Below are 25,634 nucleotides of genomic sequence, written 5' to 3'. Positions count from 1 at the left end.
CTTCCTCCCCCCCGCAGCGACCATTGGCTGCCTCCCGCCGATATTGAGAGCACCGTTCCCGCAGTAAGTCTGCAGCTGATTGGCTCGCCTCGCCACCACGGGGGGGGGGGGGCCTCGGAGTCGCTAGCTGGAGGCGATTGGCAGAGGGAGACACCGATCTCCCGCCTCCCCGGCGCGCTACCGTGGCTAGGGCTTCGCCTCAGCGGGATGAGCCGCGTTTCCCCATGGAGACCAAACGGGCCGAGATCCCTAGCAGCGTCCTGGACGACCTGTGCAGGTAGCTGCGGAGCGGGGGCGCTCTCGGGCCTGCCTCACACCCGGCAGCCCCGGCCCCCTGGCGCCAGCTGTCCTGTGGTGCCGCGGGCAGTCTATTGCGGGGGGGCGGGCTGAGCGTCTTCCCTCTCTTCCTGGCCCCCTCCCCTGTCCATGGGGCCGGGCCCGCTCGGGACTGCTTGAAGTGCTAGGTGGAGTGGTGGGGCTCTGGGAGGAGTGGGGTGGCTTGGACTGGGGAATGGGGTAGCCCCGGGAAAGGGGTGCCCTCGGCAGTACCGCCTCGGCCGGGAAGCGGAAGGAAGGGGCTCGGTGCCGCTCCCCTTTCCACCCCGTGCTGTGTGGGGCAGCACCCGCCCCCGTCAAGGTTTCGTATCTTAGGGCGCCGCCCTCCCGGGCGAAGCAGCTCCGGCTGGGACCGACCGCTTCCTCTGGCCGCTGGCACCGTAGACAGAACCCGGTGTAGGGCTAGCCCGGTGGCAAGGGAGAAGCCAGGCACGGACATGGTGCGTGGGGTGTTTCTTACGGTGTTGGGAAGCCCCTGCTGCTGGACCGAAGAAGGTAGAACTGTGTCGGTGGTGCTTGGGCCAGTGAGAGAAGAGTTAGAAGTGTAAGATTGATGTGATGTGTGTAGTGATGGCTTGATACGGTACTCTACCATTCAGAAGTGGGGCTTCATTTAGAAGCGGTGGCGGGAAGTCCCCTTTGCTGATTTATCTCTGATAGAAGAGAATGTTGCAGTGAGACAGAAAAGTAAGAGCCAAAGGAATATCCTTCAGTCTGAAACTGACCTGTCTTGCTTGTTGGTCGTTTCAGGTTGAAATGGTTAGCTTTTCTTATCCTAAAGGCTGCACATTTAAATTTTCTTAAAACATAGGTTCAGTTTTCTTGGGGTTGAGGGCTGCACTTTTCCCCTTGAAGATCTCAGTCTCTGATCATCTACAGTGCAGCCGTTTGGACCTTTAAATTCACCTCTCACCCCTAGAACTTGATGTGATATTTAGCATGAAATTTTCCTGCTGTCTTTGCACCTGGAAAGAAGCCCTTCTGAAGTGTTTGCATACAAGAGGGAAACGTTATTAGAGATGGATAGTCTATTTAATGGAATTACTGTTTTCAAAAGAGTGAAAATGCTTAGAAGTGAGAATACCAGAGGAAGCTAGAACTGCTTTGCTCAGTAGTGTTTTGTTGCTTATCTAATGCAACAGTTGGACTTTGCAATACGCAAATGAATTTTCAGTTCTCTAAGTCTGGTCTCTGTTGTGCTCATGTTTCCATCTTGTCTCTTTTGGACTCTCTACAGAGAGATGGGACTTGTCGTTTAGGTCACTGCTCACACAGAAATCGGGGTTTAAGACTATTTCAGAAGATCCTTGGGGAATCACAATGCTTACAAAACTGAAATAGCCTGTCAATGTCTCTCCTAGGGGGTGGCTGATAGGCACATGAGTAATCAGATCTTACGTTGTTATAGGGTCAGTCCCTGTCCTACTGTGTGTGTTCCCCTGAGCTGCTGTCATCTTCTACCTTTGAAATGGTGTTTTGTCTTACAACTTGTATGAATGTAGTTGTGTGGGGTGGTTTTAATTAAAACTCAGAACAAAAAAAAACAAACCCACAAACAGCCCCTCCTCTCAACCCCAAGCCTTACCCCCAACTTAGGAAGGTAGATCAGGGGCCTGTAGTTGCTATCTGTCTTGCTCTTAATCTTTTCCTAGTTTACCACACTGACTTTCGTCAGTACTAAGAGATCAGCCCTGCCTCAGATATGTTGCCTTGCTTGGACATGGACAAAACAACTAAAAGGAGGAGCAGACTCACCAGCTTTTCTTGTGGAAAAGAGAGAAGGGATTCTGGTATGTAGTGGGGGAGTGAAAGGGCCTGATAGGTCTTGGCTCAAGGGAGAGGATAAAACAGTAAACAAGTGAAAGATCAGTGGTGCTGTGCTTCATGCTATAAACATGTTATTAAAGTATCTGTCTCTTCCCACATTCTTCAATCTATGGTATTAGTGGAAATTTTGTAAGAGGCAAGCAATTTTTCATGCTCAGTTATTGAGAAGATTCAGAATATTTGCTAGGACAACATATACTTAGTATTTCTCTCTCTTTTTTTTCAAATTCTGCCAGCAGGTTAAACTTAAGTACGAAAATAATTATAATTTCAGTATAACAAGTTTGGAAAGTTACAGGACCCATACAAGTTGTCCAGTATCTTTTTATATGAACTGTAGCAGTGTAAGCTGCAAATTTAAATAACTTAGTGCATTGTTAGGAGATGGCAATTGTTCACATTACTCTTACTAAGCTAAACAGTAAAAGCAATCTGCTTTCAAATCAGGCTTGCCCAGTACTTCTGAGATTTTATTTTTTTAGTGAGTATTTGCATTTTTTTTTTTTTGGTGGTGTAATTGAAAAGCAAAAAGCTAAATTAAGGCTTAGATGTCCACAAAACAGAACTGTTGGTTTTATTTGTATCTTGAGAGTGCTAGAACATCTGTCAGACTTCTACACTTTGTCTTTGAACTGGAATACTTTCCTTTGTCCTGAAGCAAAAGGCCTAGAATCTCTGAAGAAAACTCTTCAGAAGTTCATGTATGCAGGAGGTGCAGTCAGCATTACTTCTTACTGTATCTGGCATTTCACCTGCTTGGTACACTTTACATTTGATACATTTACCTGCTTGATACATTTCCTTATGACAGAAGGACCATCAAGATCATAGAGTCATAGAATGATTTGAGTTGGAAGGGACCTTAAAGCACATCCAGTTCCAACCCCCTGCCACAAGCAGGGACACCTTCCACTAGACCAGGTTGCTCCAAGCTCCATCCAGTCTGGCCTTGAACCTTGCTGGGGATAGGGCAGGCACACCTTCCTTGGGCAACTTGTTCACAGTGTCTCACCACCCTTACAGGAAACAGCTTCTTCCTAAGATCTCATCTAAATTTCACCTCTTTCAGCTTAAAGCCTTTCCGCTTTGTTCTATCATTATTTGCTCTTGATCGCAGTACTCCTGGTTTGTGCACATTCATTCACTAAGGGTGGAATTTATCTTCCCTATAGTGACAGGTCTGCGCAGTATAGTTCAGCAACTGATAATATGTTGCTGAATTAAAATGTGTTCGGGTTTTATTTTGAGCTGAAGCACTTCAGATTCCTCACACAGGCTAGATAGGCTAGTCAAAGAGGCTCATGTTTAGCTGCTTGGATCACTTGCAGCTGTTCCAACTAATTCAGCCAATTAGTCGAAATAAGAATTCCACTGTCTGGGGCAGCTACAGCTGTTTTAATGCCTACAGTTAATTCTCATGGCTGTTGGCAGCTCCCAAGGCATACAGAGGTGCCTTAGATGGTATCTTAATTTTGTGTGTCTTGGGGGGTCTGTGGGTGTGGTGGTTCTTTTGTTTGTTTGTTTTTGTTGAGCCTGCTAGGTTAAAAAACCCCCATGAAGAACTGCTGCGTAACCTTTACCATATAATCAAATACTGAAATTTTAAAGCACTGAAAACTGTACTAAAGAATCAGTATAAGATGGCTCTTAAAAAGCCCGAACAACCTCCTACAACCCCCCAACCCCAAACAAAAAAAACCCAAACCCACAGCTTTTCCCAATGGTATAAAATAACAAGAAGGCTTTTATATTCACCTATTGAGATCTCTGTGAGAACTGAGTATAGGTGATAATGGTGGTGGTGGTTATTGTTAAATGCTTTCACTGCAAAACTATTCTCTGAAGGATAACAAAAATATGATTAAAACCACTAGTCTGATGCACTCCCCCCCCCTTCCCCCCCCGAGCTGTCACAGTTTTTTCTTGCCGGTAAACTAAAATTAAGAGAGTTCTGCACTTAAAATTTGTATTCAGAGTAAAATGTTACACATGCATTCTTATTCAGAGAGTAGAGTTGCCAGCCTGTGAAAACAAGTTGAAAGCTAAAGCTGGGTATATAATGTCTTAAAACATTTGCTGAGTTCCTAGGCTGGCTTATAGTTACACAGTACCAGGATACACTTTGTTCTAGTTCTGGCAAGTTATTGTGTGTTTAAGCTTCAGTGGTAGGACCACTCTGACCCATTCTGTTAAATAACAGGTCACAGGTATACATATCATTTTTTTGTCATGCTGTCTTGTGCTACTGAGTTGTCCTATACTGCATAAGTAAAGTGGAGATAAAAAATCTTGATGTACGTTTTGGGGCTGCTTAGTGCTCTCTCCTGTAACCAAGTGCTGTTACCCTATCTTTTGAGTTCAGGACTGTGGTGGGTTAACCTTGACCTGCGGCCAGGTGCTTGCCCAGCCACTCACTCCCCATTTTCAACAAGATGGAAAAGCTTGCGCCTCAGGGAAGATTGCATACCAGTTTCTGTCATGGGTAAAACAGACTAAACTTTAAAAATTAATTTATGTTGTTGCCAGTTTAAAATGGATTTGTATAAACAAAGGCAAAAAAAACCCCAGATGCTTCTGACCTTGGTGTTTGTGATACCGTTTTACATTACTTTTCTCTCTTCCTCTGCTTGTCTGGCGTTCTTGGCCTTTCTTAAATACACTTCTCTAGAGGCACCAACGTTGTGGCTGCTGGCTTCGGCTGTGCCCTGCGGTGGGTCTGCTGGAGCCCGCCGTGTCCAGCCCCAGGCAGCTTCTGCCTCTTCTCAACGAAGGCCACCCTGAAGCCCCCTGCTGGCAGCACGTGAGGCCGTGCACCTAGCGCAACCGTAGGGGTACCTGGTTTTAGGACTTCCATCACTCTAAGTAACTTAGGAGTTAACTTTGTGACTAATAAGTAGTGTTCTCATTGGCTTTGCTCATGTTACTTGTTCTAAGCATAATGATGCTTATTCCTCTTTAGTACTACTGCATCTTGTATCTTCAGATTTGTGTTCAGCTACAGTGCTGGGCAATAAAACACCATCAACTAGTTATAAAATAGAGCTATTCTTTTTTACCTTTACAGCAGCTTTATAGATAAGGGTTGTTTTCAGCAGTAATTGAGCGTTCAAAAATAAAGGAACAGTTGTGGGGTGGCAGTGCCAATTAAAAATTAGTGAGTGCAAAAATCATGGAATGGGTTAGGTTGGAAGGGACCTTAAAGATCACCTAGTTTCAACATCCCTGCCACGGGCAGGTATGCCTCTCGCTAGACCATGTTGCTCAGAGCCCCATGTTAAGGTCTGCTCTCCTGAAGTTCAGGGCAGTGAGTTTGCTGCACACCCTCCTCACTGCCCTAAGGATCTCAAATTTCACCATTTCATGGTCATAACAGACAAGACTGCCCTTGAACTTCACATTCCCCACCAGCCCCTCCCTGTTGGTGAGGACAAGGTCAGAATATTGTTGTTGAAATTAATAAGGTTATTTATGTAAGGGCGTGTGTATTTATGTAAGGGCGTCCTTTAAGGCTATCTGGTTAAGGACTCTTTTCAAGGAAAATGGAATAAGAAAGGTAGGAAACCATAAACAAGGCATACAGGGGCACAATCCTGAGGGAGGAATAAGGGAGGCAGTGATGAGAACCAAAGGTGGCACTGATTAATGGGGGGAGGGGTGGGAATATTCCAGCAAGTTTATTTGGGTACCTGCTTCTGGTAAATGAAGGGAAAAATGAGGAAATTTGAACCCAAAATACATAGAGACAGACCTAAGAAAGCAGAAGTGGAGACTGACAAGAACTAAACTTGCCAGCCACACTAATTGATAGGCTATCCAGAAACCACAGACACTTCAGCCTGGTCTTTGCATGTGATAAGACTGTAAACGGAGGTGGGGGTTGGAGGTGATTATCCCACACCGTGGGCTGGAAGAGGTGCAGCAGGGGAAGGGGAGAGGGGGTAAAACGGGGGTAGGCAGAAAAGGGTGCAAGAAGAGCCAGTTGTGTGTAAAACTGGGCTGGTCAGTATACTTGTCTTGCTGAGCCTTTTCCCTGATAACCTTGGTCTGTCTTGTCTTACATCTTATTAAATCTTTTTTTAGTTGTCTCTCTGTGTACTCTCACTCTCCACCGCATGTACATGTGTGCTGCACGGGATTCAGGGATGAAGTGCCAGCTAGTGATGAGAGCAATTGTGAGGGGATAGGGTGTCAGCTAGTGGAGTGAGGGGGATGTCTCAGTGCCGGTTACCCATATGGGTGGGTATCTTGGCTTCCAGCTTCTGGCACAGTGAGTGTCCTGAGAACCAGTTACTGTGGGGGAACTGTGAGTGAGGGGCAGAGCACTGGTGGCTGTAGCAGGACCCTGGGTCACAGCGCATGTGCCTGGTGGGGGTCAATGTCTTATATTTCCCAAATCTGTTGTGCACATGTGTTCACAGGCAAACTTCAGGCTGGACCAGCTGGCAGCACAGGGACCTGTGTGATGGGTATGAGGTCTTGGGATCTGGGCAGGAGTACTAGGTGGAAAGAGGGAGCTGTGGTCACCCCCTCCATGAATGTATGTGTATTTATGAACCTGGAGAGTGTCAAGTGTGTACTAGCAAACGTCTGCCTGCACTAGCAACCTTCTGCTAGAAGAGCAGGACACGTGCTGTGTCTCTGTGGTTGTTTCATGTGAGCCGTCTATGCAGGTTCTATTGAATGCAGCACTGATGAGACAGCTGTGATAGTCTCCTGTGTGTGTGTCCCTGGAATTATATGCTGGGCTTTGCTGCTGTTTCAGCCTGCCAAAGGGAAAGCTGCAGCCGTGTCCCTCAGCCTGGGCAAGGACCCTTTGTTGGGCTCCAGTGGCCAAGCAGGAAGCAGTCCTTGGACAGAGTGGCTGGAAAGGCAACCACTTTTGACATCCTGTAATTATACTTGTCAAATTTTAAGTAAAGATGTCTTCTAAATATTTCTGGTTCTGTCAATGATATTATGCCAGAACCAGAATTTAGCTGTTGGTACTCAGGAGCTGAATGTAAAAGATCTATGTCAGATGGTTTAAGTTCAATGGGGTAGATTATCTTAAATTTCTAAAAAGAAAATTCTGTTGATCTTATAAATAAATAAAGCTTCTTCTGCTTAAAAAAGCTGTCACACAGTGCTGCTTACACTTATATCCCTGGAACTCTATATGTTTTTGCCAATGTCTGAACTAAAGCATAGAGTAGACTTGAAAAATAAACCAATTGTCTGTGTTTTAATAGGATTGTATTGAATTTTAAAATCTACCTCAATAGTTTACTGTGGTTTTAAGTGAAAATACCCTGTTCAGCTTGTGCTCAGACAAAAATGTGTTGATATCTCTTATCAGTTTACAGAACATTTACTGGACATTTAGAAATGCTTTCATTCTTGTAATACAGCTGTGTATGTAAGATGTCCTTACCCTCCCTTAGGTAATTTACAGAAGTTATTGTATTTGACTTTTGTGAGAGAATATCATGATCCATTCTCTGTCTTGATTTAAAATGTTGTATTTTCCTTTGATGTGGAAACCTTTTGCTGTCTAGACTGCCAGGAAGATCTGGTGGTCTGTTGCTCTGTTCTAATGGATCAGGAATTACACTGTTGCATGTATTTTTGTTGTTAGATCTATTTAAGTTGATAGATTTGGCTAGTCTTACTCTTCTTTCTTTCCTTGTAGCCGATTTATTTTGCACATTCCAAGTGAAGAGAGAGATAATGCAATCAGAGTCTGTTTTCAGATTGAACTTGCCCATTGGTTTTACTTGGATTTCTATATGCAAAACACACCAGGATTACCTCAGTGTGGGATAAGAGACTTCGCTAAAGCTGATATCCTTTTTTACTGTGATTGTTTTCCGTCTTGGTGGCTAAACTGCAAACTGAATATTGTTAATGAAATATACTCGCAGCAGGAAAATGTCAGTTTGTGTTAGTGATTATAAGTTAGTATTGCTACCTGTGTGACTTTTACCTGTAAATTGCTTCCAAAATTTTGTGGCATCCACAAAAGAGATGTTTCTCAGACTGCTAAAGAACTATGGGAAATAGGCAATTTCTGATCTTTGATTTTTCTTCATGTTTGCATTGTGGCAGATGAGGTGGGTTTCAGAGATGAGCTGTTGGAGCTCTTCATGGTGTTCTGGCTCCTTAATTTAATCCCCTTCTAAGTAAATGGTGACATTAATGCTAATATAGCTGAGGGTGGTATGTGTTCCCCCAGTGGTATGTATTTGTTGGAAGTGCTGGTGCTTGTTCCTACAAAGCAAAAAACAGAAACAATTCTGTTGATAGGGGAGAGGATGCATTTATTCTGAATTCATATGTTTGGCTTCTGCTTTTTTAATTGCTTACAAGGGCCACTGGAATGTGCACTATATAATCCTTGCTGGAGGAGAAACTTCTGGCTTTCCTCCAGCAAGTGTTTGAGTTTTAAACTTTTCCCGTATGTTCTTTATGTGAAATTGGAGTTTTGCTTCTAACTTTCATGGTAGTGTTGTTTGTGGTTTCATTGCACAAAATACTTCACAATATTATTATCTGTGGTTTCACTACACAAAATCTGTTTGAAAACTAATATTTACTTTTTGAAAAACTACAGTATGTATTTTAACAATAAATGTAAAAATATGCTTTTTTGTTACTCAATATGTTGTAGTTATTATTTTAGGTACGGTTTTAATTATAAATATATTTTCAGACTGAAAGAATTATTCTGGTAATTGTAAGCAGGGAAGGAAACATACAATGTAATTGATGCTATTTGTTCATTTCACAGAATCAGCTTGGTTGGTAAAGACCTTTTAAGATCAAGTCCAACCATTACCCCAGCACTCCCAAGTCCACCACTAAACGGTGTCACTAAGGGCCTCGTCTGCATGGTTTTTGAACACTTCCAGGGACAGTGGTTCCACTGCTGCCCTGGACAGCCTGTTCCAATGCCTGATCACCCTTTTGGCGAATAAATTTGTCCTGCTATCCATGCTAAACTTCCCCTGGTGCAGCTTAAGGCCATTTCCTCTTGTCCCATTGCCTCGTACTTGGGAGAAGAAACCAGCCACCTCCTCACTCCATCCTCCTTTCACGTCCCCCCTGAGCCTCCTCTTCTCCAGACTAAACACAACCAGTTCCCTCAGCCATTCCTCATTGTGCTCCAGGTCCTTCACCAACTTGTTACCCTTCTCTGGACCTGCTCTAGCACCTCAATGCCTCTCTTGTATTGAGGGCCCAGAACTGAACACAGAATTCAAGCTGCAGCCTCCCCAGTGCCCAGTACAGGTCACTGCCCTGGTCCTGGTGGCCATGCTATTTCTGATACCGGCCAGGATTACACTGACCTTGGCTACCTGGGTTTTGTGGTTTAAACCCAGATGGCAGCTAAGTCCTGTACAGCCACTTGCTCATTCCCACCCCTGTCCCCCTGCACCCTCTGTGGGAGGGGGAGGAGAACTGGAAGAATTTAAAACCTGTGGGTTGAGGTAAGTGCAGGTTAATAATTGAAATAAAGTAAAATATAGTGCTAATAGAAATAATACCAATAGTAACACTACTGATAACAGTAGGGAACAACAGAAAAAGAGAAAAGAAAGCTCAGAAAATAGCAATGATGCACAATACAATTGTCTGCACCCCCTGACAGACCACTGACCAGCCTGATGTGAGCAACGATCTGTCCCTTCCAGGTGACTTCCCCCCACTTTATATACTGGGCATGATGTGATGTGGCATGGAATACCTCTTTGGCTAGTTTGTGTCAGGGGTCCTGGCTCTGCTCCCTTGTGGCTTCTTGTTCCCCTCCCCACTGGCAGAGCATGAGAGACTGAAAAGTCCTTGATCAGAGTAAGTGCTACTGAGCAACGACTAAAGCGTTGGTGTCTTATCAACATTGTTCTCAGACTGAAGCCAAAACATAGCACTGTGCCAGCTACTGGGAAGAAAAATAACTGTCCCAGCTGAAACCAGGACACTGGGCACAAGCTGGCTCATGTTCAGTGGTGTCAGTCATCACCCCTAGGTCCTTAGTTACTGAGCAGCTTCCCAGCCGCTTCGCCAAGCCTGTAGCAGTGCATGGGGTTGTTGTGGCCCAAATGCAAGACCTGGCGCTTTGTCTTGTTGAGCCCCATATCAATGGCCACAGCCATTGATCCAGCCCGTCTAGATTCCTCTGCAGAGCCTTCTTATCCTCCTGCAGATCTACACTCCCACTAAGCTTGGTGTTGCCTCCAAACTGAGGGTGCACTTAATCCTCTCATCTAGGTTGTCGATAAAGATATTAACACTGGTCTCAATACTAAGCCGTGGGGGATACTGCTAGTGACTGGTCACCAACTAGGTGTGACATCATTCACCACTTCTCAGCCATCGGCCAGTTTTTTACATGGTGAAGAATCTACCTCTCCAGGCCATGGGCAGCCAGTTTCTCCAGGAGAATGCTGTGGGACAAAATGGCAAATGCTTTACTAATTTCCACAGCCTTTCCCTCATCAACCAGGCGGGTCACCTTGTCATAGAAGGATATCAGGTTGGTAAAGCAGGACCTGCCTTTCATGAGCCCATGATGACTAGGCCTGATCCCTTCGTTTTCCCACATGTGCTTTATGGTCTCACTTGGAATCGTCTGCACCATGACGTTCCCCGGCACTGAGGTCAGGCTGACAGGTCTGTAGTTTCTGGGATCCTCCTTCCTGCCCTTTTTGTAGAGAGGCACCACACTGGCCAGCCTCCAATCCTCTGGTACCTGCCCACCAGACCAGAACTGCTAATGCATGATGGAGAGTGGCTTGGTGAGTTCCTCCAGCTCACATTTGCCAGAAATATTTCTGCTGCAGTATTGTATTTTTAAGTACTCTGCTATGGAATATTTTTATTTGGTAATAATAGTTTTATATGTAGCATACAATATTATACTTTTACTAAGGGCTTGTAAATTTGCTTTCAGGGTTGAGTTACAAAAGTTGTTCATGCTTTCTCTGCACAGTGAGTTTTGGTGAAGTGTATTAGAATTCAAATCTCTGTAAGTTGTTACCTTTAAAATAATGTTTTTACATAGTAAATACATAAATACAGATTCTGTTCTGTAGTATAACAAGAGATTATGGGAAAAATTTACCTCTGCTTCAAACATGAGATGAAACTGTATTTTGTCTTTAAAATGAAGAAGTTCAAAATAACTCTCACATGGATACTATTCCTTCAAAATTAGGGGAGGCATTCCTTCAAACAAGTCTTGCTCCATCTTTTTTATTTTCTTCTTTAATTGTTTTATATTAGAATTACCAAATTGCTTGATGCTTTCTGACCTTTAGAGTTGGTAATGGGTTATTCATAATATTTTTTACTTCCAAGAAAATGTATCTTGTGAACAATCAGGGGAGGGAGTGCTGTTATTGCAAATGTTGAATCAGTATCTCTTGTATGTCTGCATGTGATTTGAGACTGGATGCTTAAGTTCATTTTCCTTAACATGCTGCTGTACTCTTCAATCACTGCCCTTTTTTACTGCCTCAAGGTGAAGACGTACAAAAGGTTTTAGACGAATGGAAAGAATACAAAATGGGAGTACCAACCTATGGTGCAATTATCCTCGATGAAACGCTTGAAAGTGTGAGTACAGAAATAGCTGTAAAGGGCTGGAGGGAAGGATGGCATATGCTGGCAGAAGTAATCTTATTGTTGCTTACATTTTTTCATCTGGAGTTAAAAATAAGTGCTTCAGCTTCACAAAGACCTGACAGTTACTTGACACTGTTGAGTGTGTACAGAAATATATGGGAGACAATAAACACACTTTCACTTGGTTTTCACTTTCCACTTTTTTTCTTATTATTTATTTAAAAATAAAAGTTTTGTTTCATTTTTATTCGGAGTTGCATGACCCTAGAAAAGAAAGTTACAGTTCTTGCTAGAACACAGTTTCCTTCCTCCAGGCTAAAGTATCATTTTGGTGAAGAGATCTAACAGAAATTGGTTATAGTATAGTAGGTGTTTGACAGTTGCATTCCCTTGCATTTTGCAGGTTCTTTTGGTTCAGGGCTATTTAGCAAAGTCTGGTTGGGGATTTCCAAAAGGGAAAGTAAATAAAGAAGAGGCTCCTCAGGATTGTGCTGCTAGAGAGGTAAGCTGTTTTTTATCCGCATAAATTTAATCTAAAGAAAATTTTGCTGAGAGCAACAGTGTATTGGATGAAAAGCCATTTTACTTAGATACCTCTTTAATCAACTCATGTAAATAGTGTGTATTCTTGCAGAAGTCTTACACTAGAGCTTTTAGTGCTTTTCTGAGTTCTAGAGTGATAATCAAGGGTATATGGTTATATAATTTTAAATCACTGTCAGTGTTTTTGTTTTGCACTAACTTGTTAAGTGAGTACTATTTTTAAAGTTCTTTGCTGAACTATGTACTTTTAAGTATTATTTTTTGGTGCTTTGGAAATCTTATGTACTTTGTGGATTTTGGAATATTAATTTTAAGGGCCACCATGACTGTAAAAAGGTAGAACAGGAATTTTGTTTATGTACACTGGGCTATGTAAAGAGGCTAAAGAGTTGAGTTGGAAGTTGTAACAGATTAAGCAAGAATTGTGAAGAACTTTAGTTTCCTATTTGTCAGTGACGTAGAAACAAGGATCAGTGTATATGGAAAATAAAACCTGAAAAATAATCTGTGGGATTTATGGCCACTGGAGATCTGGATAGATAGTGAAGCTACATATTAAAAATAGCCTGTAAAAGAATATTTCTGGTATAAACTCAGTGTTCATGTAACCTAATGTATCCAGAATTTTTGAGAGGGAATATTAAGATAAAAGTAGTAAGATGCATTAGTTTTCTTCATGGTTGGACTGAACCAGTATCTGAGAAATCATAGATTTTTATTTTAAATATACCCATCAAAGTGCATGAATGAAAAAACCCCATATTTATGATTCCCTGTTGGTGCTTTCTATACCACTCACATATTTAATATGGACTTTGAAGAGCAAAATAAGGCATTATATCTTAACATTGCATTATTATGTAATGAACACACATGAAATACGTTTTCATGTTAGCAGTTACTGATGTCTGAGTGTAGGACACTAAAAATTGATGATGAAAAATTGATGTGCCAGTAAAACCTGTCTAGAATTTGAAGATGTTTTTACTCCCCAAATAGTTTTTATTGTGAATAAGATTTCCAAGCATCCGGCAGCATGGAGGAGCAGCTAGAGGCTCCCCATCCATATTAATTAATTACTACATGAAGGTGTAATAGAGTAGTTTTAACTTTTATAACAGGTCTGTCTGCTTTAAAGAAATGTAAAGAACATAGAATCTTAGATTCTTTTTCAATTATTGAGAGTATATCTGTGTGTAAAGGCTTGTTTTCCCCACCAGTGGCCTGCTTTCATGGATAGATCTGAAAATAGTCATTCCTTCTCTTGTGGTGGTAGGTTCTGAAAGAATGAGTCTGAATATGCACACTGATTTCATAGAATCATCTACATGTTTCTCAGGTGTTTGAAGAAACTGGGTTTGACATAAAAGATTATATCTGCAAAGAAGAATACATTGAGCTGCGAATTAATGATCAGTTAGCCCGCCTGTACATCATTCCAGGAGTTCCCAAGAACACAAAATTCAACCCCAAAACTAGAAGGGAAATTCGGGTATGTGTTAATCTCATTTTAATCTGTAGAAACTTGGTGTTACAGAGCTTGATTTTTAAACATAATGGTCTGTAAAATAATGGAACTTCCAAGCCAGATGAATACCTCTAATACAAGGTAGAAATGGTATCTTTGCATTGTAGGGTATTGTCAATTTCTTGTGAAAGAAGCAAAGACTAGAGTAGTAGACCTGTTGGAAACTTTGTTTCTGATATCCATAATTTTGAATTTTGCTTATCTTTCTTGTATTGAAATTCAGTTTAAAACTTCCCCGTATTTTCATGCAGATGGTGCTACTGAACTGGGCATCTGCCTTTCTAGGGCATCTGCCTTCCTAAATAGGAAAAGGTACTTGTAGTTGACTAGACAGGATTGTCTTAATTTGTTGCATTAGAGACCTGTTTCCAAGATGCAAATTAAAAGATGATGAACTTTGTGGTTTTTTAATTTTTTTTTTTTTTAAAAGCATCCCACTTTGTGTAACAGTGACCATCTGTGTGGGATGATGAAGAGTTCTTGCAGTGACAGATTTTTGTGTCCCTGCTGAAGTGCTGTCTTCACCTGATCTAATACAAATGGGCATGCCATTTTTGTGTTCCCCTATAGAACTATATTGAAAACCAGTTCAGCTTGTAACTTCTTTACATATTACGCATTTTATCTGGACTTGGGGTTTTGGGGCTAGGTTCTGTAACAGAAAAGCTCATGTAAGTTCTTTTATACTGTATATTCAGAATACCTGATATTGTTCCCCATTCTGCTAAGTATATAGCCTTTATAGGTAAAATAATGTAGAAATTGTAATGAAAATCCTGTCTTTTACCCATGTTTTTCTCTTTTAAAACAAAACCTGAAACTTACTCTGCAAACTTATTCCCCTTCTTTCTCATAATTTTTGAACAGGTGTAGGCGGTCTGGTTTTGGTGGCATTTTAAATAAGACCAGCAAAAATTGTAATGGCTTTAGAAGTTATTGAAAGCCTCTACCTTTATTTATGGCATTAAGTGTCCAGTGATTTGGTTGGTGTTTGAAACCCTCATTCTAAATTTAGTTGCTGGGTAACACCTTTAATATTTTAAGTGCTGTATCTTGCAATGAGTATATGCTGTACCATCTGTTACTCTGTATTAGAGGTCAGGAGAATGACTCCATTGTTAATTAACCTTTTGTGAAAAACCCTGATGTGGTCCCTTAATTAAAGTCTTCCACTACAGTTTTTTAATTAATAGAAGTAATTGGTTGATACATATTTGTAACATTCTGTAAGACTACAGTAGTGGGTATTTTCATGTTACTTCTTGTTCTTCTAGAATATTGAGTGGTTTTCCATTGACAAATTACCATGCCACAGAAATGACATGACCCCAAAGTCCAAGCTGGGTTTAGCACCTAACAAATTTTTTATGGCAATTCCCTTCATCAGGTATGTTTGAAATGAGGCAAAGGCTGGGCCAGTGCCTTTCAGACAACTTTAATTTCTTTAGATTTGTTTTGTAGTAAGTAGGTCTTGCCGCACTTCTCCTTGCTCACAGACCACTGAGGGAATGGATTTCCCGAAGGAATGGAGATTCCTCAGATAGTGACAATGGATTTTCATCTACAGGGAGCACACTCTCCAGGCCCAACTTGGAAAAAGCTAGGTAAGAACCAGGTCAGTTTAATAACTCTATATACTTTATATAAAATATTGTTCATACAAGTTGCTTGTCCTTTTTCTCAGAGTATTTGTGTTTCAGTATGTCATGGGTTGACCCTGGCTATACACCAGGTGCCTACCAAAGCTGCTCTGTCATTCCCCTCAGCTGGACAGGGGAGAACAAATATCACAAAAGGCTTGTGGGTCGAGATAAGGACAGGGAGAGATCACTCATCAGTTGCTGTCATGGGCAAAGAAAGACTCATCTTGGGGAAATAGTTTAATTTATTACCAATCAAATCGTATGAAAACTCAAACCCAATCTTAAGAACACCTTCCCCCCACCCTTCCCTTCTTCCTATGCTTAACTTTACTCCCTATTTCTCTAACTCCTTCTCACCCAGTGGTGCAGAGGAACAGGGAATGGGACTTGCAGTCAGTTCATCACATTGTCTCTGCTGTTCCTTCCTTCTCAGGGGTAGGTCTCCTCACTCTCTTCCCCTGCTCCAGCATGGAGTCCCTCCCAGAGGAGACAGTCCTCCACAGACTTTTCCAGAATCCTTCCCACAGGCTGTAGCTCTCCACAGACTGCTTCAGCGTGGGTCCTTTCCATGGGGTGCAGCTGTTCAGGAACAGGCTGCTCCAGCGTGGGTCCCTGCAGGGTCACAAGTCCTGCAGCAAACCTGCTCTAGCGCAGGCTCCATTCTTCATGGGGCCACGGTTCCTACCAGGATCCTGCTCCATTGTAGGCTTCCCATGGGATCACAGCCTCCTTTGGTCATCTGCCTGCTCCAGCATGGGGTCCTCCATGGGCTGCAGGGGCACAATCTGCCCCACCATGGTCTGTACCACAGGTTACAGGAGAATCTCTGCTTTGGTGCCTGGAGCCTCCTCCCCCAGCTTCTTTACTGACCTTGGTGTCTGCAGGGCTGCTTCTCTCTCATGTTACCAGTCCTCTCTCCAGCTGTAGTTGCTCTTGCACAGTATCTTTTTTTTCCTTCTCAAATGAATTATCTCAAAGGTGCCACAGCTATCACTGACGGCCTCATTCTTGGCCAGTAGCAGATCCATCTTACTTCTGGCTGGCACTGGCTCTATTGGACATGGGGGGAAGCTTAGGGCATGTTCTCACAGAAGCCACCCCTGCAGTACCCCCACTAGCAAAACCTTGCCACACAAACCATATATACAGTAATAGAATGTGTTAGTAAAGCAAAGTAAAATTACAGGCATATCTCATAGGACTGTAAATAGGATGAGAAGCTAATTAATGTCATGATACCACCTTTTTGGTAAATTCACATGTCAAAACTGATTCTAGAGTCACATATATGGGAATTCAAAAACCAGAAGCTAGAACACATAGGTAACTTCCAGTGTGTCAAGTTCAGTGATTTTTTGCACTTCCACAGAGGAAAAATAGAATATTTAAAAGTAGGTCTTTCAAGTACCATCAGAGGTACCTAGCCAGCTAAAATCCTGTGGGAGTTGGTAGGGGAACAGATGCTGCTGCCTTTTGATTCAGCTGAGTGAAAGGTGGTAGAGCAAACTTTAAAACCTGTAGGACCGAAGAGAATGCTACGCTGCAGTAATTAGACAAACACTGACAACAACAGGACAAATGCTAACATGAACCTAATCTGCTGTTAGTGCAGAACATAGGTTTCCTACCAGCAGGCAAAACAAAGCTGCATGAAAGCAGTGAGCATTATTACAGTTTCCACTTCTAGGTTACTTAAGCTTGTCTTCCAGGTTGGTCTCAAAAAGCAGAAAATTCTTTCATACTATTTTTTCTGCTGCCAATAGGTTTGAAGTTGTGTTATATACTCTGTCCCAGTTTCAGCTGTAACAGTTATTTTCCTCCTTCTTAGTAGCTGGTTCAGTGCTGTGTTTTGGCTTTAGTCTGAGAACAATGCTGATAACACACTGATGGTTTAGTTGCTGCTGAATAGCACCTACCCTGATCAAGGACTTTTCAGTCTCTCATGCTCTGCCGGGGGGGGGGGGGGGGGGGCACAAGAAGTTGAGAGGGAGCAGAGACAGAACCCCTGACCCAAACTAGCCAAAGGGGTATTCCATACCACAGCATGTCATGCTCAGTATATAAACTGGGGAGAGTTACCTGTAAGGGGCTGCTTGCTGCTCAGGTTGGGCTGGGTTATCAGTTGATGGTGAGCAATTGTATTGTGCATCACTAGTGTTTATTGTTATTTTTCTTCCCTTCCCTTTTTAGTTTTATATTCCCTCCCCTTGCTATTTCCCTTATCATTATTAGCGGCAGTAGTAGTTGTTTTATATTATACTTTAGTTACTGGACTGTTCTGATCTCAACCTGTGGGGTTTACGTTCTTCTGATTCTCCTCCCCATCCTGCCCAGAGGAGGGAGTAAAGGGAGGTGAGCAAGCGGCTGCCTGGTGTTGAGTTACCAACTGGGCTTAAACCACGACACTCTCTTTTCCTGTACCAGATCCAAACTTCGCTGCAATCAGCAGATGTTTACAGATGGCTTTTCAGGAGAGCAGTGTGTGAAGCCAAAACAGCCACAGAAGCCATATAATCATACTGAGATGGCTGAAGTTTTGAAAATAAAGGTAAGCTGTCTCATTAGCAAACGTATGTATCTGGACAATTTAAAACAGATGTCTTTGTTCAGAAGTATTATTCTCTGGCTTGAGAATACTGAGTTTTGTCACCATAGCATGCAAAAAAAAAAAAAGAGGGGGGTGGGGGAGAAAAATTTTAGGGATTCTGAGATTTATCTGACATTAGAGGTGGTGGGTATCAGGTGGTTGTTGTGTTGTTTCAGGTATAGATAGTAATTACTACTCACCATTTTGGTGTCCTCCACGTACCCTTTTGAAATATTTTGGGTACCACTACTGTGTATGTATCAGTGTATGGGAACTCACTGAGCCGAATTTGTTGTGTAATGCAGTGTCTGTAATAGTGTAAGAGAGACTGAGTAGCAGCTGGTGACGCTTTGTAACTTGAGTGCATGTTCAGTTAATTCCAGTGTGTTCCAGCTTGTCTACAAAAGATGCCTTTTACATGTTTTGAGGTTATTTGGAGGACAGATTTTACTGGTAAGTGTTAGTGCAGTGATGTTCAATGCTGCCATTTAAACTCAACTCTTTATTACATTTTGGACTTAATAGCAGAGTCAGTGCTTGAGGAGCAATGGCAGAAAGCAGTATCAAGACATTCCCAACCAAAAGAAGCGAACAAATGGAGTCCATAGCCAACCAGTTAAGCCAAATCATACCTTGGTAAGAAACGTGCGGTGGGTGTCTCATTAACAGGTTCCAGTAATGCTTAACAAATGTTTAGGCCAGTGTCCTGCTGAAAAAGAGCACATATCTATCACAAGTATATTTGATCAGAATATTTGGTATGTGTTTAGAAATATGATATTTCTTACATTGTATGCATATACATCTCTAGACAAGCATAGTATAAACTTCAGAGTTCACATTTTGGAAGTAAAGACTTGTTACAGCAGTTAAAAATTTGCCAGCTGTTTTAGTAGACCATAAGCTTTCCAGATTCTTGTCAGGTAACAGCCTGCTGTGGTGTGTCGTAAGAAGTCAGTGCAGTGTATGTCTTTTTTTATTCACGTAGGATATATTATTGTAAATACGGAGTTTTGTTATGCAACATTTAGATACAAAGTGGTAATGCATGCTTATTGTTTCTCTTTCTAGCAAAAATGTTATGATACAGACTTGACTTGAACTGCAGAATCTCATAGAATTTTTTAATCATACAGTAGAACTACAGCAGTTTGTATATTCCAGTATGACATTCTTGTTTTGTTACCTTTTCCCTGCAGTAACTAATTGTCTTTGTCCCCGCAGTTCTGCTGGCTGGGAGAAGACTCGCTGAGATATCTCTCTTTTTTAAAATACAATGTCTATTTCACACAGACACTGATACCTACCCTCTCTAACCCTTCTTTATGGCTCTCCAATTCTACTTTGTTGACTCTTGTGCAGCAGTGAGCCTCAGTTCTCCATACAGCTCGGCTGGCTCATCCAGGCTTTAGTTTTGCTTGTTTACAGGCTGTAAACTAGATTCTTCCCATTAGGGCTTGTGGTTATTACCTTCTCTCTGTTTTTCATGTAAGAGTGCAGAAACCATAAATTCTTGTCCTGTAAACCCCTCAGTGTAGCAAGAAATGCTTAGTTGTGTTTGGGTTTGAGAATAAAATGTGAAAGAATTGACTGCCCAGAAATTTGGCTGTATAGGAGAAAACTGGTAGGGGAATCTGTAGGTTCTTGAGGGAAACAAGTAGAACTGTTAATACTCCACAGTCACATTGTAGGATCTTTACAGACTTTTCTGAATACTTCTGTGGTGTTTCATTTCCATTTTCATGATTGTCAGTCTTTTGAAGTTTAAGTATTTCATGTCCCTGTGATAATTTTCTAATACAATTTGGAGGCCAGGGAACTCTTAATTCACACAGTGTGCAAAGTGCCATACTTTTCTCTGTACACTTACAGCAGCATACCTGGGACTAAAACTGAACTCTTCCCTGGAGAATTCCAACTTTGTGTCTGTAATGCATGCTAATTTAATTGGCAGTAGTAGTGTGTTTGCACATATATTCCCCTTGCTTTCTGGGACATGTCGATTGAAGAAAGGTCTTGTGCATGTGCAACTTTTATTCCGCACCTTCATATGCAAGACCTTTCCAGCTTAAAAACATTTAGAAAGCAATCAGAATTTTCCCTGAAAGTCTGCATTTTATAAATTATTTGTTGACTGTTAAAAGGCTGCATGCTTCTGAAAGTCTTGCAGACTTGAAGCATGCTTACTAGATAAAGTGACATGACAGAATTCGTGCTGAGTTATAAGTAACATAATTCACACACCAGGAGATACATGAAAGTAAAGGTAACCAGCATGCCTTTTAGGTGATGTTTAAGCTATACCCCAAGAAATAGAATGCCATTTCTTTATGAAGTGTGTAATGTACGGTCATTCTTTCAACCAGAAATGTGAAAAAAGGCTTAATCCAAGAAGACTTCAAGATAACTTTGAAACAGGCAAGTGCAGTGTGAATTTTCATCCATTGTCACATATTACAGGCTGAAGGCACCTGACTAATAGTGGTTGTGGGTTTTTCCTTGTATGCTATCCTACCAAATGCCAAATGTTATAAAGCTGTATTATTTTTAAGGCAGTGTGAGTTGTTGTGGGCTGGTTTAGGGTTTTTTTGGTTGTTGTTTGGTTTAAGTTTAGTTAACTTTGTATGCTGTTTCATGTTGCTTTTGCAAGTCTTCTCCTAAATTATGAAGACTCAGATAAATCTGGTGGCTGAGTGAAAAGTAACTCAAAGCTGTTTTAGGAAAATAGCATCTGATTCAACATAATGCTGGTAATTGAGTGTTGGATCATGGCTTTCTGTCCCACTAGTAACTAGCTGCAGTTGGCATTGGACTACTCTGGAGAGTGCTCAGAAAATGGGGCCATAATTCTGTCCTCCTTATTAAGGAATAACTTGGAAAAATCAACACCTGTGGGCAAAGCTGTCTGTTGAAAGTGTCCCCAGATTGCTGTGACTTGGAAAATTTGTTCTAACCACTAGATGACTTATAAATATGGTTGAGATACCTTCTCCTGTTTATGAACAGACATACAAATTTTGTCATAAGTACTGAGTATACATTTGAGGTATGGCTTTGTATCGTTACTGATAGTTTTACTGATAACTATGTGTTTAATATTTGTTTCATGCTATCTTCTCTTTAAGCAGATGCAGCATATGAGATGTGTTGCTCCATTGAAGATCCACTGACAGAACAAGTGGACAGACAATCTGTGGCATGCAATGGCCATTACAAATTTGCTTTCTCATCAAGAGCTTTCTTGAGTTTCAAGTTTGACCATGATGCCATAATGAAAAGTTTTGACCTCTGACAGCACACTTACTAAGAACAAAAATCAGACTTGCCTGTTGCAATTGAGGGTTTTTTTTATCCAGCCTTACTCTTTCTCAGGATTTTTTTTGTTTTATTTTGTTTGGTTTTAAATGCAATGCAGGGACTGACTGGTGGTTTGGAAGGGTTTGTTCTCTTTGTAGTATGGGAGTGGCATAGTCAACTGTTGCACTTTAAATGCAGTATAGCCTTTGTCCACGGAAGTACCTTTCCAGTGTTCAGTTCACTTGTTCCTAGCTGTGCATTAAAGGGCATTCTTTTTTTTTTTGTTGTTGTTATTAAACTTGCCAAGTCTTTTGTAGAATGTCACTGATTTTAATTTTTTTTAACTGTTAAGAGTATACCAGCTTGCGAAACTTCAACTGCTCTGATGTAAATTATTGGACCCATTAAGTCATTTTGTGTAGTACATTGCAATATTACAGCAGTGGCAATGAAACTACCTGATTCTCACAGGACTCCTTTGTCCTAGTGATTTTGAAACCAAGTTGCACATTTCAAACCTAGCCTCAGCCTGTCATCCTTTCTCTGTCCCAGTTGCTTGCCCAAAGTAACTTCTTTCCTGCACATGGATAGGTTCTGATGGGTGGCAATCAGTATTTGGAGCCAAATGTATAGCATGTTGACTTCTTCTACCTACTCTGTCTTAAGATATATTCTTTACTTAAGTGAAGAATGGCAGAACTTAGCTGTTCAAAGTGTCTAGCTTCAACTCTTCTGCACTGTCCCCAGCTGGGTAAGAAGTTGTGAAATGTTGTTATCCCAGTTGCAGCCACTTTCAAGAAAGCAAAGCTTAAGCTTTGTCTGTGAGAGGTTACTTGTGTAGAGTTTATACTGAATGTAAATAAGCCTCTGTACATCTCGCTGAGGAGGAAGGGAGGTGCATGGATAATAGAGTCATTGTGTGACACTAAATGGCTTAATCAGGCTTGCAGTAACTATTGTAAGGGTGTCCAATATTGTATTCTATGCTGTTGTCGTCAGTTCTCTTGTGTAGTGTATGCTCTGTATATATCCAGTAGTATTGAATTGCACTGGCAGTTAGCATTTGAATGATGTAGCCTCAGTTATTTTCAGCTACAAAGCCCTCTTTGTTAAAAATATTAAAGACTGGGGGGAGGAGAATGACACCTCAGAATTGCGGTGACAAATGGTTAAATCGCCTTCATGATCCAAGTTAAGGGGTTCTGAACATGTGCTTTGCAGTTGAGAGAAATGCACTGAAATAATCTGTCACTGCAGCTTGTGGTAGCAAGCATGTTGTCCTGGATTTAAAAATGGACTTTTCTCTAAAATAACCTTGAGTAATTAGTAACTTCATAGGTTGAATGAACTACACCCTTATCACAGTGTATCGCTCATGCACTGTGTCTTTATGCAATTTGTGTCATCAAAAAAAAAAAAATCCTGGTCTTCCTTCAACCACCCTACTTCATCTACCGTACCTAATCTGTTAACTAGTGGTTTTCCTCAGAAATAGCTTTAGAACTGTCTCCTGGTTTATTTACTTGCCTGGCACCAGGTGGTTTGGGACTCTTAATACTGTAATAATCTTGGTGGTAGGAATGCTGGACTTCTGTATCAGGCAACAGGAGAAACAGACTGCAGCATTTCCTCCTTCTGGCAGACAAGAGTCCTGAAGGCCTTGTCTTTCAAGACCAAATGGTGAAATAGCTCAATCTAGCTTTGTCTCACTTTGTAACAAAAAAAAATATAAATTCCAAAGGCTGTTTAAAACAGTAAATGGCATAAGGCAGTAATTGAGAAGGTGGGATAATGCTGGAAGAGGTTTCAGCTTCAGGTGAAGACTAATCTTTTAGTTACTTCTTCAGTGCAAGTAGTTGATTTCCCAGCAAAAGTGCCTTTACTCATGGTGAGGCAGAAGTTTATATTCATATCCTTAAGCTGCTACTGCCTGTGGAGTTAATAGGATTCTCCTAAGGCATGATTAAATATCAGGCTGTGGAAATCTTTAATAAATAAGTTGACATTTCAGATAAATTAGTTACTTTTCATCTAGTGTTCTGTAAATAAAGGGGATGCTAATGAAACAGTGAATTTGGAGTTTCTGTCAACTGTTTGGGAAATCAGGTCCCAGACAAAGAAAATCTGTTGAATGAAGCAAGTGTGTCCTATAAATAGGAGATGCTGCCTGCCCTCTATATTCACTGGGTCGTATTTTTTTCTTCTTAGTGAAAGATTGGTTCAGTATAAGAGAAATTGGTTGCTTCATGAAGCAATCCAAAGTGGGATTTATACATGTCATGATTTTAGTAAATCTAGCCTTAATGTGAGTTGCAAATAAATGTGATAAATATGCAATAAATTTTACTTTTTTTTGTATAAGGGTACTCTTTCTTGTTGTAGTATTGCTTTCTGCTTTCTCAGTAAGATTTTTAAAACAAGTGTGGTGGCATGTGATCTAACTTACGGGTTTCATTATGCCCTGCACTGTGAACTTTTTAAATTGTTTACTGTTGTTCATGTTGTTTTTATTTCGCCATCCTTTTATAATTACTTCTGAGTTCAGGAGTACAGTTTACATTATCCTCTGGAAAACAGTGAAGAAATAACAACTGAGATACCGAATTTAGTTCTTTGAGGTTTTATTTTATGGGAACTAGACACAGAGAAACAAGTAACTGTGTGCATGTCAAACTGGAGAGTTGATATCAAGATACTTGAAAAACAAATATTTCTCAATTTAGAAATGCTTGCCTGTATGGGATTATTCAGATTATAAATGGTCACACAATATTCTTGAAATTAAAGAATTTGTGGAATAAACAAACATTTAACAAAAAAACTATAAATGTGTGGGTGCTGGGAATTTAGTTAGTAGTACATAAGCTACCTGCTTTACTGTGAGATTTTTAGCACTGTCCTTAACAGAACAATTTGATCTCTGAACTCAGACTGAAGAGTCATCTGCCTGATGGAATGATGTACGTTCTGTGCTAAAATGCTGTTAACTTCCACTGTCTGACCAGCTGACATGCATGCTTTTGAACGTAGCTGTGTCTTATACAGTTTGAAGTCTGGAAACAGTGGTACTGGAAAAAAAAAGGGCAATAGCTTTATTTATTACACAAAACATTTTTTTTAATACAAATCTAAATTATTTAGACCAAACCTGCATAAATAGGCTCAAGTAAGATTTTGGGTCTCGTCACAGTTCCAGACTTCTCTGCTGTGCTCCAACTTTCCTAATTAGGTGTTTTGAGAACACTGCTTGCTGTGTTTTTCCTTCACCTACCTGTGGCTGTTATTAACAATTCCTTTTAAAAAACAAAGGAGGCTTCAGGTCTGGATATTCTTAATAGACTTGTTCTTGCATTGTCATTTTAGAGTAAGAAATTATTTTTTTTCAACTTTTGCTTACTGTAGTAGAGTTGCTTTTTTGGATTTGCAGTTCATAGCAGCACTCCTGTCATTTGGTGTGAAGAGTAAGAATCTACACTAAGAATCCAAGCCCTAATGTCCTGTGATACAAGACAGCACTGCTGCTCCATGGGTGACTGGCTTTCTAGTTGTTTGGGCTGTTTAATCCTCACCTACCTGGACTTCTTTAAAAATTCCGAGCAACAGAATTTTTTTTAGAGGTGAAGTCAGGTGCTTTAATCATTTAAACCAGGAGGTTATATTCTAAATGTGTTAGAAAGCTCAAAATTATTGAGAATGGGTAGAATAGCCTCTCCTGTGGATTTTGAAATCAGTTTATTTACAGAAATTGAGTCTTGCACTGTAAACGTTAAATCATCTGGTGCTTCTACATGACTTCATAATTTCAGATTGTTTTTGTTAATACTGTATTTTGGCTTTTGAAGCAACCAAAATTATTTAAGATAGGGTACGTTTCTACAAACTAACTGAAGGTGCTTTTTCAGTAGATCTGACTTGGAAATATCACTGCTCTTGCACAATAGGTTTTTGTTCTTATGCATTTACAGCAATAGTGTAGTTTTGAGAAAGAAAGTAGGCTAAATGCTAGTGTTTGCACTGTTTTTAATCCTGTACATAAGCACTGATAGATGCAGTAGGATTTGTGCTGTGTGTGAATTTCACTGTTTTAACTAAATTGTACAAGGAAGGTATCATATGTAGCAATTTCACTGCCTGTACTCAAGATTGTACAACAGGAAGTATTCTGGATTAGTGGTACTACATTAAAATTAAATACTTGGGTTTTAACTTTTTTGTTGAAAATTTTAGGTTAAGCTAGACTTAAAGTTTTGTATAGATTCAGTTTTACAGAAAC

At 40.9% G+C, this 25,634-nt stretch overlaps 1 protein-coding gene across 7 annotated transcripts; it reads left to right on the top strand.

Moving 5' to 3' along the window:
- On the top strand, positions 1 to 23,924 carry DCP2 (decapping mRNA 2). 7 transcript variants are annotated; one of them, XM_062604217.1, is made up of 11 exons: positions 1 to 277; positions 7,832 to 7,983; positions 11,627 to 11,754; positions 12,167 to 12,265; positions 13,646 to 13,798; positions 15,109 to 15,221; positions 15,331 to 15,438; positions 17,902 to 18,025; positions 18,593 to 18,700; positions 20,431 to 20,482; positions 21,190 to 23,924. In XM_062604217.1, exons 1-11 carry the CDS (start codon positions 225 to 227, stop codon positions 21,354 to 21,356), a joined length of 1,257 nt encoding a protein of 418 aa, XP_062460201.1. In that variant the 5' UTR covers positions 1 to 224; the 3' UTR covers positions 21,357 to 23,924. The 7 variants fall into 7 exon arrangements, with proteins under 7 accessions (XP_062460201.1, XP_062460202.1, XP_062460200.1 ...); XM_062604218.1 differs by having other exon boundaries at positions 2 to 277; positions 21,193 to 23,924; XM_062604216.1 differs by having other exon boundaries at positions 3 to 277; positions 18,590 to 18,700.
- Positions 23,925 to 25,634: the final 1,710 nt, after the last annotated feature.

This window comes from Pezoporus occidentalis, unplaced genomic scaffold, assembly GCF_034315485.1.
Source record: "Pezoporus occidentalis ecotype Australia unplaced genomic scaffold, CSIRO_AGI_Poc_V1 ctg84, whole genome shotgun sequence".
NCBI classification, from domain to species: domain Eukaryota; kingdom Metazoa; phylum Chordata; class Aves; order Psittaciformes; family Psittacidae; genus Pezoporus; species Pezoporus occidentalis.
This window is presented reverse-complemented; position numbering and strand designations above follow the sequence as displayed.